The sequence below is a fragment of the Bombina bombina genome, chromosome 7, assembly GCF_027579735.1.
Source record: "Bombina bombina isolate aBomBom1 chromosome 7, aBomBom1.pri, whole genome shotgun sequence".
NCBI lineage: Eukaryota > Metazoa > Chordata > Amphibia > Anura > Bombinatoridae > Bombina > Bombina bombina.
Window position 1 is genome coordinate 25,738,462 of NC_069505.1, and position 19,032 is coordinate 25,757,493.

The 19,032-nt window shown below is 41.1% G+C and overlaps 1 protein-coding gene across 1 annotated transcript in view; it reads right to left on the minus strand.

Annotated features, from left to right (window-relative positions):
* RCE1 (Ras converting CAAX endopeptidase 1) overlaps window positions 1–19,032 on the minus strand; it is a 128,038-nt gene that overhangs the window by 58,968 nt on the left and 50,038 nt on the right. The window contains exon 6 of the mRNA XM_053719994.1: window positions 12,785–12,863. Within this exon, the coding sequence (XP_053575969.1) occupies window positions 12,785–12,863 (79 nt within the window). The remainder of the gene's footprint in view (window positions 1–12,784; window positions 12,864–19,032) is intronic.

Sequence of the window (19,032 nt, forward strand, 5' to 3'; positions counted from 1 at the left end):
ATGTTTCTTCTTCAGCCAGCCTTTGTTATCTCTCAGTGACAAAGAATCAGTCCTCATTAGGTAATCTTTTAGGACTCCTGCCCCTTCTATATGCCAAGCGTGGTGTCCCCCAATTCTCGAATGGCAATGCGGGATCGGCCTGCACCCATTTCCATTCATCCCTAATGGCTTTCATCACGTGATGGTGATCCGGGGAATAAGTGGTAACAAATGTGAGTTGTGGACTGGTTTCTGATGTCACCTCCTTCACCCCCTTAGTAGACTGTTATTTGTTCACACATAAATTGTAATTGCTTTCTTCTGTATCCCCGCTGTGTGAATCTTTCCACCATTTCAGTTAGCTGGGCTTATTCCTCGGATCCACCATCATCACGTGATGAAAGCCATTAGGGGATGAATGGAAATGGGTGCAGGCCGATCCGCAATGCCATTCGAGAATTGGGGGCCACCACGCTTGGCATATAGAAGGGGCAGGAGCCTAAAAGATTACCTAATGAAGACTGATTCTTTGTCACTGAGAGATAACAAAGGCTGGCTGAAGAAGAAAACATGGCTGCTTCAAATGTATAAGTTGTGTGACTCTGTAACAGCATGCATACCGGGAATATGTTTCAACATCCAGATAAAAAGAAAAAGTATAAAATTAATTTCTTTCTTACATGCACTACGAAACTATCATCTATCTACTTAACTGTCCGTGTGGCCTCTTTTACCATCGGAAGACTATAGATGATGCACACACACGGATGGCTAATCATCGGTCTAGTATTAGGACCGCTTTAAAAAGTGGAATTTCAGACCAGCCTGTGGCACGACACTTCGTTGAAAGTGGACACATTGTTGCGTATCTGAGATTTCGCATTATCGATCATGTACCGATACCTAGAAGAGGGGGCAACAGAGCGAGGCTTTTGTTACAAAAGGAAGCCAGATGGATACACAAACTCAGTACCCTGACACCCAGGGGTCTCAACGTCCAATCTGGATGGCAAGCATTCCTATGATGGACTCTGTGCCCTGGACTGAATATGAGCTCCTTCAAGTCAATTTTTACTACGAGAGTTCACGACTACTCTGTTCATGATGTGAGTCCACAACCACTTTGTTCTTGATGGAGAGTACATGATCTGTCAAAACACAATGGCTTGACAAAGTTTGTTTATACTTATTGATAGAAATTACCTGTTGGTCATTAGAATGCCCACCTCCATGTTCCAGTAAGAACCCTTTTAATGTTGGGGATTCCTGGAGGAATATAAAAATTTTGTGTGCAAGTAGGTTACTTGTTCTTATTAATGTCCCTATTGGGGTGTTTTTATGTTAGAATTTTTTATGTAAGGACATTTTAATGTGTGTATATTAACTAGAATGCACATTGTTACACTAAGGTTTCACTTTTTGTCGTTACCCCGGTGGACCATGGTCACCACGCCTGCTCCCCTGATTGATGGGAACCCCTATTTTGGATGTATACCCATTGGTTCTATACTGCTCTTGCTGGTTGGTATTTGTTTGAGATTTAAATGTGGTTGGTAGTCTTGGATACACACTTAGCTCTATAAGTTGTTGAAGTTTTATTAAGTTTTTATTATTTAATTATTTTCTAGTATTGTGTGTGGCTCTTGCCGTTAGGGGATTAACCCCCAATTTGATAATCAAGCATGTTAGATTTAGATGATTTTTTGACAATTTAATTTTTGACAATTATATTTTTTGATTTTTCGATGGGACTTGTATCTCCCCTTTTATGAAGGATGTATTGAGGAGGATTTTTACAATTGGTTTAGGATAATGTGGTGCACTTCTTGCGGATATACATGATATACATGAATTGCTGGAGTATTTAATCTGTTTTTAATGATTACTGAGAAGTCTAAGGATCGCAGTCTCTGGTTAGAGGTGCGCTTTGGGATCGTCCAATTAGAAAATAATATGGTATATCATGTGAGAAGGCGCTTGCCATTAGTGGAAAGATGACTTCCGTCACTGGACAGGAGGCGTGTTGTGAGCAGCCAATAATAAAAAATTGGAGACCTTTGACATTTGTAGTATTTTACGAAATGGGTCAGTGTTATAATAATTCTCTAATGTTTATGTACTGGGGTAGCACTGTTTGGTATTTATGTTTATTTTTTATTTTTATTTCTGTGGTTGGGTTCGGATACGGTTTACTCCCCACCAAGGGGGATCATACTAAGGACGGGCCGGTGCTCTATGATGATGGCCTCGATTATGTATTGAGTTGACATTTATGTAATTCACCCTCTCAGGTTTTTTACATCAGGTGTTGGTCTGTATATGATTATCGGTTGTCTGTCTAGCCGCGATCAGTCTGATATGTAGCTTTGGTGCCTATGAGTGCACCCACTGTGATTGTGGTTACTACGGAGATCATTGACAGCATATGGGCTTGTGGCCTGTTTTGTTAGTGGTCGGTCAGAGGAGGCGCGGCCTGATCTTCCAAATGGATACCGGGGGGCGCGTGTGTGTGTCCTTGATGGCATTAGGGAAGGCTGGTCTCTGTCTTTGACAACAGGAAGGCGTGCTGAAGCATCCATTGGGAAAACCTGGGGATAGATCACACCGTATGATCGTGGTGAGTATGAAGCTGGCTCTGGCCCTCGATTGTGCATCGATATGGTGTTATGAATACAATCTATGGTCTGATTGGGGTACTTTTCTGTCTGCCCTTTCTCGGTGTGTTTTGTTTCTTTAGGTGTGAGGAGAGGTTTTATTTGGTGACGATGTGGAACCACTGGGATAGGTGACAAACTTACATTTTTACACTTGTTCAATTGCTATGACACTTTACATACCCACTTTCAATTGTGCACTTTAAGGTAATGAAATGTATTAATTAACTGAGCCACCTCTATGGGTGGTGTATCAGTGAGTACACACAGCTGGAGCCGATTGGTAACTACTAGGGGGAGAGGGTTTGCAGGCCTTTATAGCTTGTTCATTTGCACTATTGTATTGTCAGAGGAAGGGACGTTTGAGGTCCCGAAACGTCACAAATAAACACTCTGCACCAGAATGCGCAAAGTCCAGCGAGTGCTTTATTTTGTTCCCTGTTGTGTGTGTGTATATTATATATTAATTTATATATATATATATATATATATACTATTATATATATATATATATACTATATATACATAATTTATATACATACACACACACACACATCAAACACACTCTATTTTATTTGAAAAAAAAAGGCACGCTAGCTTTAGAGTGCACATATCAAGAATGTGTGTTAAGAAACTGCACAGGCTTTTTAACTCAAATGTGTTGACAACGTGCTTCCGATGGTTAATCCGACGCACGTGTACTATGGCGCGGGGTAAAGTGTCAGGTTTATGAAGGTTTGTGTTAAATCGAAAGTGTTGACGCTCACTTGCGACGGTTAATCCTATTGCGTGTACTATGGAGCGCTAATCTGATGAGTACTTAATGCAATAGATTTGGCGCATGCAAGCTGGAACCAGTTTCACAATTTTTTTAATTTTTTCCCGTGAAAAAAAGCCAGAGGAATAGTGAGTATCTGTCCGAGGGCCAGGGCGCACTAGAAATTTTGGGGCCCCTTACTTAAACAATGATCAGGGCCCAATTTGCACACACCTTCACAGAGACATCCAGAGAAAATGCACAAAGACATCCAGAGAAAATGCACAAAGACATACGCACACACCCTCACAGAGACATCAGAGAAAATGCACCAGACATACACACACACCTCACAGAGAGACCCACAGAAAAAAAAAAATACATTAAACACTCAAAGCACCAACAAAATCACAAAGACATAAACACAGGACACCATAGAAACACCCACAGGAGGTAAAATGTCTGCACATTGCCATCCCCTTAATTTATCAGTGCTTGACATGCATGATAAAAAAAATATCAGAAATTAAGAGATCATTTTTTAAAGAATAATATTTGTCAATGTGCAAACAAAAAACACAATTTTGCCTTACCTGATAAATTTATTTCTCTAGTGGTGTATCCAGTCCCACGGATCATCCATTACTTATGGGTTATTCTCATTCCCAACAGGAAGTTGCAGAGGACCCACAGCAACAGCTGTTATATAGTCATCCCCTTTGCTACCATATCCCAGTACATTCGACCGAAAAAAAGCAGAGAAAGGAGAAACCATAGGGTGCAGTGGTGACTGTAGTTTAAATTTAAAAATTACCTGCCTTAAAATGACAGGGCGGGGCCGTGGAATGGATACACCACTAGAGAAATAAATTTATCAGGTAAGCAATAAATTGTGTTCTTCTCTTGTAAGGTGTATCCAGCCATGGATCCATCCCATTACTTATGGGATACCAATACCAAGCTTAAAGTACACGGATGAAGGGAGGGACAAGGCAGGAACTTTAAACGGAAGGTACCACTGCCTGTAAAACCTTTCTCCCAAAAATAGCCTCGAAGAAGCAGAAGTATGAAATTTGTAAAATTTGAAAAAGTATGAAGCGAAAGACCAAGTCGCCGCCTTGCAAATCTGTTCAACAGAGGCCTCATTTTTAAAGGCCCAGGTGGAAGCACAGCTCTTGTAGAATGAGCTGTAATCCTTTCAGGGGGCTGCTGTCCAGCAGCCTCATAGGCCTAAGCGTATTATGCTTCTTAGCCAAAAGAAAGAGAGGTTCCCGACGCCTTTTGACCTCTCCTCTGACCCAGAGTAAACAACGAACAAAGCAGACATTTGCCGAAAATCCTTAGTAGCTTGTAAGTAAAACTCTTTTAAAGCACGAACCCACGTCCAAATGTGTAACAGATGTTCCTTCTTTGAGAAGGAATAGGACACAAGGATGGAACAACAATCTCTTGATTGATATTCCTTGTTTAGATACCACCTTAGGTTAAAAACCCAGGTTTGGTACCCGCAGGACTACCCTTATCAGAATGAAAAATTAGATAAGGAGAATCACATTGTAAGGCAGCTAACTCGGAGACCTCTACGAGCGAGGAAAATAGCTACCAAAAAAAGGAATTTCCAAGATTAAAAGTTTTATATCAATGGAATGAAGAGGTTCAAAGGGACCACCTTGAAGAACCTTAAGAACCAAATTTAAGCTCCATGGTGGAGCAACAGGTTTAAACACAGGCTTGATTCAGGACTAAAGCCTGACAAAAAGCCTGAACGTCTTGAACATCTGCCACACGTTTGTGCAAAAGAATAGACAGAGCAGAAATCTGTCCCTTTAAGGAACTAGTTGACAAACCTTTTTCCAAGCCTTCTTGGAGAAAAGATAATATCCTAGGAATCCTGACCTTACTCCATGAGTAGCCTTGGATTCACACCAATAAAGATATTTACGCCATATTTTATGGTAAATTTTCCTGGTGACAGGCTTTCATGCCTGTATTAAGGTATCAATGACTGACTCGGAGAAGCCACGCTTTGATAAAATCAAGCGTTCAATCTCCTTGCAGTCAGTCTCAGAGAAATTAGATTTGGATGGAGGAAAGGACCCTGAAGTAGAAGGTCCTGTCTCAGAGGCAGAGTCCATGGTGGAAAGGATGACATGTCCACTAGGTCTGCATACCAGGTCCTGCGTGGCCACGCAGGCGCTATTAAAATCACTGATGCTTTCTCCTGCTTGATCTTGGCAATCAGTCGAGGGAGCAGAGGAAACGGTGGAAACACATAAGCCAGGTTGAAAGACCAGGGCGCTGCATAGAGGCATCTATCAGCATCGCCCTGGGGTCCCTGGACCTGGATCCGTAACAGGGAAGCTTGGCATTCTGTCCGAGACGCCATGAGATCCAGTTCTGGTTTGCCCAGCGATGAATCACTTGTGCAAACACCTCGGATGGAGTTCCCACTCCCCCGGATGAAAAGTCTGTCGACTTAGAAATCCGCCCTCCCAGTTCTCTACACCTGGGATATGGATAGCTGATAGATGGCAGGAGTGAAACTCCGCCCAACGAATTATCTTTGAGACTTCTAACATCGCTTGGGAACTTCTTGTTCCCCCTTGATGGTTGATGTAAGCCACAGTCGTGATGTTGTCCGACTGAAATCTGATGTACCTCAGAGTTGCTAACTGAGGCCAAGCCTGAAGAGCATTGAATATCGCTCTTAGTTCCAGAATATTTATTGGAAGGAGAGACTCCTCCTGAGTCCACAATCCCTGAGCTTCAGGGAGTTCCCAGACTGCACCCCAACCTAGAAGGCTGGCATCTGTTGTTACAATCGTCCAATCTGGCCTGCGAAAGGTCATACCTTTGGACAGATGGACCCGAGATAGCCACCAGAGGAGAGAATCCCTGGTCTCTTGGTCCAGATTCAGTTGAGGGGACAAATCTGTGTAATCCCCGTTCCACTGACTGAGCATGCATAGTTGCAGCGGTCTGAGATGTAAGCGTGCAAACAGCACTATGTCCATTGCCGCTACCATTAAGCCGATTACTTCCATACACTGACCACCGAGGGGTGCGGAATGGAATGAAGAACCCGGCAGGAATTTAGAAGCTTTGATAACCTGACTCCGTCAGGTAAATTTTCATTTCTACAGAATCTATCAGAGTCCTAGAAAGGAAACTCTCGTGAGTGGGATAGAGAACTCTTTTCCTCGTTCACTTTCCACCCCATGCGACCTCAGAAATGCCAGTACTACGTCCGTATGAGACCTGGCAATTTGGAAGGTTTGACGCGCTGAATCAGGATGTCGTCTAAATAAGGTGCTACTGCTATGCCTCGCGGCCTTAGGACCGCTAGAAGCGACCCTAGAACCTTTGTAAAAATTCTTGGGGCTGTAGCTAATCCAAAGGGAAGAGCTACAAAACTGGTAATGCCTGTCTAGAAAGGCAAACTGAGAAACCGATGATGATCTTTGTGTATCGGAATGTGAAGGTAAGCATCCTTTAGATCCACTGTAGTCATATATTGACCCTCCTGGATCATAGGCAGGATGGTACGGATAGTTTCCATCTTGAATGATGGAACTCTGAGGAATTTGTTTAAGATCTTTAGATCCAAAATTGGTCTGAATGTTCCCTCTTTTTTGGAACCACAAACAGATTTGAGTAAAAACCCTGTCCTTGTTCCTCGTTTGGAACTGGATGGATCACTCCCATAACTAGGAGGTCTCGTACACAGTGTAAGAATGCCTCTCTCTTTATCTGGTTTGCAGATAATTGTGAAAGGTGAAATCTCCCTTTTGGGGGAGAAGCTTTGAAGTCCAGAAGATATCCCTGGGATATAATTTCCAACGCCCAGGGATCCTGAACATCTCTTGCCCACGCCTGGGCGAAAGAGTGAAAGTCTGCCCCCCACTAGAATCCGTTACCGGATAGGGGGCCGTTCCTTCATGCTGTCTTGGAGGGAGCAGCAGGTTTTCTAGCCTGCTTACCCTTGTTCCAGGTCTGGTTTGGTTTCCAGACTGCTTTGGATTGAGCAACAGTTCCCTCTTGTCTTGCATTAGAGGGGTTGATGCTGCACCTGCCTGAAGTTTCGAAAGGCACGAAAATTAGACTGTTTGGCCCTGGATTTGGACCTGTCCTGAGGAAGGGCATGACCTTTTCCTCCAGTGATATCAGCAATGATCTCCTTCAAACCAGGCTCCGAATAAGGTCTGCCCTTGAAGGGAATGTTAAGCAGCTTAGATTTGGAAGTCACGTTAGCTGACCATGATTTAAGCCATAGCGCTCTGCGCGCCTGTATAGCAAAACCAGAATTCTTAGCCGTTAGTTTAGTCAAATGAACAATGGCATCAGAAACAAAAGAATTGGCTAGCTTAAGTGCCCTAAGTTTGCCAAGTATGTCATCCAATGGAGTCGCTACCTGTAAGGCCTCTTCCAGAGACTCAAACCAGAACGCCGCAGCAGGCAGTGACAGGGGCAATGCATGCAAGGGGCTGAAGGATAAAACCTTGTTGACAAAATATTTTCTTAAGGTAAACCTAATTTTTTTGTCCATTGGATCTGAAAAAGCACAACTGTCCTCGACAGGGATAGTAGTACACTTTGCAAGAGTAGAAACTGCTCCCTCCACCTTAGGGACTGTCTGCCAATAAGTCCCGTGTGTGGTGGCGTCTATAGGAAACATTTTTCTAAAAATAGGAGGTGGAGAGAACGGCACACCTGGCCTATCCCATTCCTTAGTAATAATTTCTGTAAACCTTTTAGGTATTGGAAAACATCAGTACACACCGGCACTGCAAAGTATTTATCCAGTCTACACAATTTCTCTGGCACTGCAATTGTGTCACAGTCATTCAGAGCAGCTAAAACCTCCTTTAGTAAACACGCGGAGGTGTTCAAGCTTAAATTTAAATGTAGAAACATCAGAATCAGGTACTCTGCCTGATTCAGAAACATCACCCACAGACTGAAGTTCTCCCTTCTTCAGCTTCAGTATATTGTGAGGCAGTATCAGACATGGTTCTTAAAGCGTCAGTATGCTCTGCATTTCGTCTCTAACTCCAGAGCTATCTCGCTTACCTCTAAGTTCAGGTAGTCTGGCTAATACCGCTGACAGGGTATTATCCATGACTGCTGCGATGTCCTTGTAAAGTAAAACGCTATAGGTGCCCTTGATGTACTTGGCGCCATTTGAGCGTGAGTCCCTTGAGCGGGAGTCAAAGGATCTGACACGTGGGGAGAGTTAGTCGGCATAACTTCCCCCTCATCAGAATCCTCTGGTGATAAATTTTGCAAAGACATAATATGATCTTTATTGCTTAAAGTGAAATCAGTACATTTGGTACACATTCTCAGAGGGGGTTACACCATGGCTTTTAAACATAATGAACAAGGAGTTTCCTCTATGTCAGACATGTTTATACAGACTAGCAATGAGACTAGCAAGCTTGGAAAACACTTTAATTCAAGTTAACAAGCAATATAAATAAATCGGTACTGTGCCTTTAAGAGAAACAAATTTTGTCAAAATTTGAAAAACAGTGAAAAAAGGCAGTTACGGGGGGCGTGGCCAAGCAGCAGCTATAGGAAGACGCATCTTTTTGCAGCTCGTCAGAAACAATTAACAATTTATTGAATTTTGCTCTCTGAGGTTCACTTATGCAGTAAAGATCTCTATTATATGCAGTATGAGCTCATGGAGAGCTGATGGAACCAACTTAAAGTCAGATTTGAAGTCTATATGTTTGAATTCGGATGGCTGCGGCCTACTTACATGAATTTGGCGATTCCTCCCCCCTGGCCGCCTGGGTTAAGGGGCCACATACAGAGTAAAAAGGAAAGCTCCTACCGTATACTTTCACACTATGCTGCCATGAATTGTTTTCCATCCTGACACAACAGCAATGGACCGTGTCTCTAACCTAACATGGGGGACTTTAGAGAAGCTGCTAAAGGATCACTTCAGCAGACTTGAGAGGCGCATGGACCTCATCATCCGGGGCAGCAACTTCCCAGAGGAAATGCAGTATAAAGACTGTGGCTTTGAAGAGGCATCCTCCCTTCCTACACCGACTACCTTACCTAACATCGTGGGTACAGCTGAGCGGCGGATCGATCAGATTAAAACAAGCAGCGGGCGAGCCCGCACAACGGAGATCCGTCTGCCACGTAAGGTGATTGAGACTTTGCCTGTCAAAAGGCCCGTTGAGCAATTGGAACGTCACAGGAGGGTAAAGCGGTTGGAGCAGGGGAGGCCTCGAGCACCCTCGGGAAGGAGAGGACTCTGGGGACCCCGCTCCCCTGCGCTTAAATGGCTGCTGGGTTTGTTGGACTGGTTGAGCCTCACTGACCTGCCTTGTCTGCAACAGTGTGAAAGCGATTCACTCTTAAAAAACAAACGGAGTGTCATGTATGCTGCAGGCAGGGAGAAAACTGTAGTGGGTTAGATCTGGGAGTCTCGTGAAGCCTTGTGTGATGTACTTTATTATGGCTTTAACCATTTTAGTATATTATGCAGCAATGTAATTATCTGTACACTTCTAATATTCCCAAAAGCATGTATAACCTGAGCATAATTCACTGATCTCCTCTTCTTTTTACCCTGTTTTATGATGACTTTATTGTCTGATGACGTAATTTGTATGTACTAGGTTTGAAAGATTACTTAAGCTACAAACTGCTGAGATTTTGGGTACTTACTATGAACCCCTAGTTAATATATTCTGGCCTTTCCCAATGTGAGATTGATTGTTATCCTGTCTGTTACATGTGGGAGGGGTAGTTAATAGTTTATTCACTTGGGTTATGTTAAATAGCTCCTCCTTGTATTTCACTGTACACAGTTCAGCAGTATATAGATACTTATAACCAAACGCTAGCCTGTCCAAATGTGTAGGGGGTATATGACTGCATATAGTGACCTGTAGCCTTAGTATACTACTATAGCGATATGGAAACTTATTCACAGTATTAAAGAGAGTAGTATTGATTCTTTGAAGATTGTAGCAGGTAGATTATTATTACGCCTTCATGCATGATGTTAGTGATATGAGTTTTAAGTTAATAAACAAGTTAGTAGATCTCCTGGGCCCATATACGCTTAATGACAAGATCTGTTAAAAGGACAGGAGAAAGAAAGCGAGAGAAGTAGAAATGAGAGTTAGAATTAGAAAAGAGAGAAAACCGTGTTTGCATGAGAGTAGTGAGGCGCAGTTACCCCCCTCATATCATCTTGTGCACCCCTTTCCTTTTTTGCATTCTCTGTTTATTTGGCAGAGTTAAGCAGTCTCTGCCCTGTTCGGAGAACTACAGTTTGCTCTCCGAGCCCTACTATAGTGAATTTTGAATATTTACATACATATGCCCTCCCTCTATCCATACTTTATGCTTGGACCCACCCGTGGTCCTTGTGATATAGGAGGACGAGCGTGTAGTATAGGCCCATAAGTGACCTATCCTACGTAAAGCCCCTAGCATAGAAAGTCTCATCACGGCCCAAAAGCGGGCCCTCTACTGTCTTGATTGTTGAGAGGGGTAAAAATGAGGGAAGCGGCAGGTTTGCTCCCCTATCATTGTATCCTACAATTTGTAACCAGCAAAGTATTGTGTTGATTCTTGAATTCCTTGTTTTCTGAGCAAAGTGCTTGTATGTTTTTTTTCTTTCCCTCAATAAAAATAAAGTTTATAAAAAAAAAAAAAAAAAAAAGGCAGTTACACAAACGAAATTTTTACAGTGTATGTAATAGGCTAACAGAGCATTGCACCCACTTGCAAATGGATGATTAACCCCTTAGTTCAAAAAAACGACAGACGTTTTTTAACAGTCCCAGCAAAGTGCCACAGCTTTACTGTGGCTCCTACCTTCCCCAATAAACGATTTTAGGCTCTTTAGGGATGTCCTGTAGCATTCAGGGGACTCCTAAGGAAAACTGGATGCCTCAGTCTGCAATTTTAACTGCTCAATAAAGCGCTAAAATAGGCCCCTCCCACTCATATTACAACAGTGGAAAGCCTCAGGAAACTGTTTCTAGGCAAAAATAAAGCCAGCCATGTGGAAAAATTAGGCCCCAATAAAGTTTTATCACCAAGCATATATAAAAACGATTAAACATGCCAGCAAACGTTTTATATAGCATATCTATAAGGGAAATACCCCTGAGAGTAAGCATGATACCAGTCGTTATTAAATCACTGTATTCAGGCTTAACTTACATTTATCAGGAATCAGCAGCATTTTCTAGCATTTCCAATCCTAGAAAAAATTATAACTGCACATACCTGATAGCAGAATAAACTGCACGCCATTCTCCCTCTGAAGTTACCTCACTCCTCAGATATGTGTGAGAACAGCAATGGATCTTAGTTACAACCTGCTAAGATCATAGAAAAACTCAGGCAGATTCTTCCTCTATCTCTGCCTGAGAAGAAATAGCACAACTCCGGTACTATTTAAAATAACAAACTTTTGATTGAAGGAATAAACTAACTATTTTTCACCACTCTCCTCTTACTACATCCATGCGCGTTGAGAGTTGCAAGAGAATGACTGGATATGGTAGGAAGGGGAGGAGCTATATAACAGCTTTGCTGTGGGTCCTCTTGCAACTTCCTGGGAATGAGAATATCTCATAAGTAATGGATGATCCGTGGACTGGATACACCTTACTAGAGAAATACTTCTGTGAATTCAAAATTGTACATTAATGATCTGTCAGAATGGGTAGTACTTTTGAAAGGTTGACATATGTTTGGGGGTTGACATTTTCCCCAACCACAAGCACCACTTCAAATCTGGCGTACAAATGTTCCCATGAGGGCCATATATACACATGACATATACATATATAGTTAAACTTTTAAACATGTAAAAGTGCCCATAAACATAGCTGTGAGTGTCTATTTAAAAAACCATACTTACCCATAGACATTCGTCCACTTAGTAGCAGACAGTCAAACCAGTACGGAAACATATCAGCAGAGGTAATAGAAATAGGGAAGGCAGAAGACGAGTCCCTGCAACCTTATTTACAGAGAACCTATGAAGGATTTCCCATGAGGCGAGAGCATTGTATCATAAGGCAGTGCTCCCAATCACATCCCTCTGAAAAACCCTGTACTCTGAGGGGAACCGGGCTCAATATGCCCTGAAGCGCCTTTTACTGAAGAAATCAAGCACATCATGCTTCAACCACCTCCAACAGAGGCAAAGTAAAAACTAAGGTATGAGTGAGGTGTTTTACAAACTTTTTGGGGTTTGGGAAACTTTGCCATCTCCTGGTAGGAATGTATATCCCATACGTAACAGCTTGCGGACTCTCGCCACCTATATGAAAGGGATATAAATAAATAAATACAAACAGGACATTGCTAGGTGGGCAGGTGTTGGGCAGCTCACTCAACTTACCAAAAGCCACTTTCAACCCATCGAGAAAATCCCACGGACAGTCCAGAGAGAGTTGTACCAGTGGACCCAGGAATAAGATCTAAAAGAAAAAAAAAAAAAACTCCCTATAACAGTCAAGACATTTACCAGCTCAGCCAGATCAGGCATCAAAGAAGCTTAAAGTGAAAGTCAATCCTAGCGTTTGTGAAACGCTAGGATTGACCATTGGAACAAATAAAGGGGACTTTCAGTCATGACGTATAAAATATTTCATGCAGAAAGCTCCATTATTTGGTTCAAGGGTTGGGCCGCACTGAGCTGCTCAGGCAGCCCATGGCAGAATGCTGTTTTGCTTGAGAGGTGACCTTTTCACCTCTTAGCCAATAGCCTTATGGGAAATCTGGCTCGTCTCCCTGTGGCGCCAGATATACCGCACGCTATTTGCTAAGAGGTGGAAACGTCACTTCTTAGCAAAATAGCGTTCTGCTGTGGGTTGCCTGAGCAGCTCAGTGCGGCGAACGTTAGAACCAAATAAACAAGCTTTGTGCATGAAGCATTTTATACTTTATGGCTGAAAGTTCCCTTTATTTGTTTCACTGGTCAATCCTAGCGTTTCACAAATGCTAGGATTGACTTTAAGTAACTGTCACACACCCAACATTTATCAACTTTCTCATATTTGTTTAGGGAGTTTCTCTTAGATCTGTGGAAGTTTCTATAAAACAAATATTTGTGCTAAGACATAAAATAATTTTCTTTTATATGAATGCAAATTAAATATGAGAAAGTGTGCACCACACTGCAACAGGTCTGCTTACAACGCATGTACTAAAAGCAATAAAACGGAACCTTGTTAGCACAATTTGCTGGGGTCAGTTAGGGGCAGATATAAATTAGCTTCTGTACTAATCAAGTAATCACTGTGTAGTATGTTGCAGATTTATGGTTTTTGGGGGTACTGATTGTATGTATGCTGTCTCTGGGGACAGAAGTTATACGATAAATACATTAGGTACATTTTTAGGAAAGGGACAGTCACAGTGATCATCTGCATACTAGAGGGATAAGTGGCCCCTCATTTTAAAGGGCAGCTATTGACTATCAAATGAGGTGTCACATTAGTTTGAGCCCCTTCTAGTTCACTAACAGCAGTTACTGCAGCTGCCATTTTTGCAGTGATCACCTGCATTTTAAAAGCACAAGAAACCTCTCATTTATAAAGGCAGATTCTCCTCTTTCAAATGAGGGGTCTTGTGTGCCTGTAAGCCGTGCGTCCTGCCTGTACCTCTAGGAATAAAGAGGGCACCACAGACATGTGTTCACATTTGTGAAATTTTCCAATTGATTAAAGGAAATAAAAACTCAAAGCTGTCCAGATACACACAGTTACATTGTCACCTCCAGACTACCTCATTTAGACAAGATGCTACCGTATGGCTGGTAGAGCAAAGTCTTGTGATCAGTCGCAGCTTAATGTGACAAAAAATAATCTCTCATGCTTTAGACAGAGCAACAGTTTTAAGAGAGTTTTAAACTGAGTTCTATTATCAAATATGCTTCATTCTTTGTGTCCTTTGTTGAAAAGCATACCTATGTAGGCTCAGGGAGCAGCAATACACTGCTGGGAGCTGGCTGCACATATATGCCTTTTGGTAGTGGTTCACCAGATATGTTCAGCTGTGGTTAATGCCTTTACAGGGGTACGCAGCTATTTACAAGCAATAGTGCATTAAAAACATGACATAATACGTAACATTTTCTTTTTGCAATTTTATGACCCTTCAAGAAGGACAGGACTGATGCTCAAGTTGAGATGTTATCTGAATTTTGTTTCCTAAGTGGCTTAGAAACAGGCAGGAATTTAGAGGTTTGAATGTTATAAAGTATATTAATGTAACAATGTTGGTTGTGCAAAGCTGGGGAATGGTTAGTAAAGGCATTATCTGTCTTTTTAAACAATAACAATTTTGGCGTAGACTGCCCCTTTAAGAAAATTGTGAGTGTCTCATAATTGGGTTTTTGTATATGCAAATCACTCATGATGTAGCCAGACTAGGAGTATTAAGGGCAAACAGAAGTGTCCCAATCAGTCTACAACTGATCCTGACTGAGGAAGTCACAGAGAGACTGAAACGTAGACGTGGGTTTATTCCCTTATTCAGACAAGAAACTTCAGGTATTTTGCTAGGATCAGACGGATATCTCCTCTGAGTGGCACTTGCCAATCAAACAAGCACAGCATTTTTTCCAGCCTTTGCTTATTTCCCCATAGGAAACAATGGGGCAGTTTGAGCTGAAAAAAAACACCTGCAAAAAAAGCAGCGTTCAGCTCCTAACGCAGCCCCATTGTTTCCTATGGGGAAAACACTTCCTATGTCTGCACCTAACACCCTAACATGTACCCCGAGTCTAAACACCCCTAACCTTACACTTATTAACCCTAATCTGCCGCCCCCCGCTATCGCTGACACCTGCATTTTTTTTAACCCCCTAATCTGCCACTCCGTACAACGCCGCCCACCTACATTATCCCCTATGTACCCCCTAATCTGCTGCCCCTAACACCGCCGACCCCTATATTATATTTATTAACCCCTAATCTGCCGCCCCCAACGTCGCCGCTACCTACCTACACTTATTAACCCCTAATCTGCCGACCGCATCTCACCGCTACTATCATAAATGTATTAACCCCTAAAGCTAAGTCTAACCCTAACACTAACACCCCCCCTAAATTAAATATAATTTTATTCTAACGAAATAAAATAATTTCTTATTAAATAAAATAATCCTATTTAAAGCTAAATACTTACCTGTAAAATAAACCCTAATATAGCTACAATATAAATTATAATTATATTGTAGCTATTTTAAGATTTATATTTATTTTACAGGCAACTTTGTATTTATTTTAACTAGGTACAATAGCTATTAAATAGTTATTAACTATTTAATAGCTACCTAGTTAAAATAATTAGATTAGGGGTATGTGGGTGGTGGGTTGTAATGTTGGGGGGAGGGGTATTGTATGTTTTTTTTCCAGGCAAAATAGCTGAATTCTTTGGGGCATGCCCCGCAAAAGGAGCTTTTCTATTTGTATTTTAGAATAGGGTAGGGCATTTTTTTATTTTGGGGGGCTTTATTTTATTAGGGGGCTTAGAGTAGGTGTAATTAGCTTAAAATTGTTGTAATATTTTTATAATGTTTGTAAATATTTTTTTATTTTTTGTAACAGTTCTTTTTTTATTTTTTGTACTTTAGTTTTTTTAATTGTATTTATTTGTAGGTATTGTATTTAATTAATTTATTGATAGTGTAGTGTTAGGTTTAATTGTAACTTAGGTTAGGATTTATTTTACAGGTAATTTTGCAATTATTTTAACTAGGTAGCTATTAAATAGTAAATAACTATTTAATAGCTATTGTACCTGGTTAAAATAAATACAAAGTTGCCTGTAAATAAATATTAATCCTAAAATAGCTACAATATAATTATAATTTATATTGTAGCTATATTAGGGTTTATTTTACAGGTAAGTATTTAGCTTTAAATAGGAATAATTTATTTAATAAGAGTTAATTTATTTCGTTAGATTTAAATTATATTTAACTTAGGGGGGTGTTAGGGTTAGGGTTAGACTTAGCTTTAGGGGTTAATACATTTATTATAGTGTTAACAAGGTCTGGTCGGCAGATTAGGGGTTAATACTATTTATTATAGGGTTATTGAGGCGGGAGTGAGGCGGATTAGGGGTTAATAACTTTATTATAGTAGCGGTGAGGTCCGGTCGGCAGATTAGGGGTTAATAAGTGTAGGTAGGTGGCGGCGACGTTTGGGGTGGCAGATTAGGGGTTAATAAATATAATATAGGGGTCGGCGGTGTTAGGGGCAGCAGATTAGGGGTACATAGGGATAACGTAGGTGGCGGCGGTGTGCGGTCGGCAGATTAGGGGTTATAAAAATGTTAGAAGTGGCGGCGATGTGGGGGGGACCTCGGCTTAGGGGTACATAGGTAGTTTATGGGTGTTAGTGTACTTTAGAGCACAGTAGTTAAGAGCTTTATGATCCGGCGTTAGCCCAGAAAGCTCTTAACTCCTGGCTTTTTTCTGCGGCTGGAGTTTTGTCGTTAGATTTCTAGCGCTCACTTCAGCCAAGACTCTAAATACCGGCGTTAGAAAGATCCCATTGAAAAGATAAGATACGCAATTTGGCGTAGGGGGATCTGCGATATGGAAAAGTCATGGCTGGAAAGTGAGCGTTAGACCCTTTAATGACTGACTCTAAATACTAGCGGGCGGTAAAAACCAGCGTTAGGACGCCCTAACGCTGGTTTTGACGGCTAACGCAGAACTCTAAATCTAGGCGTTAGTGTTGCACATTTTCACCAAACATTACAAAAAACACACACAGTAATTGATGGCTATATAAGTATGCTGCTCCCAATTGGTTGACTGTCTGTTCTGTCTGGTAGCTGCAATGAAAATATCCTGTAGTCTGTCTTACCTCCCCTAAAAAGACAGTTTTAACCTATAAATACCAGGCAATTCTCCCTAAACAAGAGAAAGTAACAAACCCTAGAGGTACGTTTCAGCCTCTCTGGGGCTTCGTCAGTGAAATGCAGGCCCCACTATATAGGCATGAAGGTAAGAGGTCTACATCCGGTTTCCCTTTATTACTAAGGGCGACTACACAGAGTGATTTAAATAAGCAAACAGAAAACAGAGACCAAAAAAAAAAAAAAGAGGAGTCCATAAAATTCAGCTTTCCAGGATTTTTATTTCCAATTTTGTGAGAATTGTATGTTTAGCAAGTGAAATATACTCAAGTGAAACATTATAAAGATAAATAAATAGATAGATTTAAATAGGAACAGGTGAGGTTGTTTTTTTTCTCTCTTCCACTACGATGTCACAGGTCACAAAGAGATAAAAGGTACTAGAGATCCAACACTAATGAGAAGATGAGAAGGTTATACCTAAGAGGTACAAGCAAACCAGTGCGGTTGGCAACACTAAATAAATATATCCATTGTCTCTCAAATCAATGGGGATCTCTCTATCTCCCCATCAATACAGAATCCCAGAGTGCCTTGATAATGCAGTACAGGTCTATCTGGAGGTTTGTACGGTGGACATATTCCTCCATGTTTCTGAAGTAATGCACAAGGTCAATTATTCCTCTGCAATGTGGGGCAGCCTCCTTCCAATTTCTCACTACGGCCAGTTTTGTGGCCATTAAAGGGACAGTCTACACCAGACTATTTATTGTTTTAAAATATATAAAAATCACTTTATTACATATTCCCTAGTTTTGCATAACCAACACAGTTATATTTATACACCTTTTACCTCTGTGATTATCTTGTATCTAAGCCTCTGCCTCCTTATTTCTTTTGACAGACTTGCATATTAGCCAATCAGTGCTGGCTGCTAGGAACTCCACGTGCGTGAGCACAGTGTTGTCTATATGAAACACATGAACTTACACTCTCTAGTGGTGAAAAACTGTCAAAATGCCAGGAGAGAAGAGGCGGCCTTCAAGGGCTTAGAAATTAGCATATGAACCTCCTAGGTTTAGCTTTCAACTAAGAATACCAAGAGAACAAAGCAAAATTGGTGATAGATGTAAATTTGAAGATTGTTTAAAAGTGCATGCCCTATCTGAATAATGAAAGGTTGTTTTGGACTAGACTGTCCCTTTAATATTACAATTAGGAGGCAACTTGTAGGTTTTGGAGGTTTTTGTAAGTTCAAGTGAAGCTGCTCAGTCTAACGGGTGAGTACATCTATCAGATTCAGTTGCTTAAATACATTTTCTACCATACACACACACACACACACATATACATATATATATATATATATATATATATATATATATATATATATATATATATATATATATATATATATATATATATATATACACACACACACACACACGCACACATACATATGCATACATATACACACATACATACACATACAATAGGGCAAGTCCACCATATATGTTGGAAATCTCACACACTAATACTCTGGGGAGCAAGTTGGATATATTTTGTGTAATTTGGTCGGGACTAGATACCATCTGGACAACAGTTTATAGAACAATTTATATAGGTTGATACAATGTAGAGTAATCTTGGTGTGGATTAATGCTTCTGTCCATCATTTGGCACTGAACTCTGTTCCAATCTTCTTCCCAGGTTCTTACGCATAAGTTTTAATTACATGAGGGGAGCTTAGACAACACAGTGTGTAGATAACGA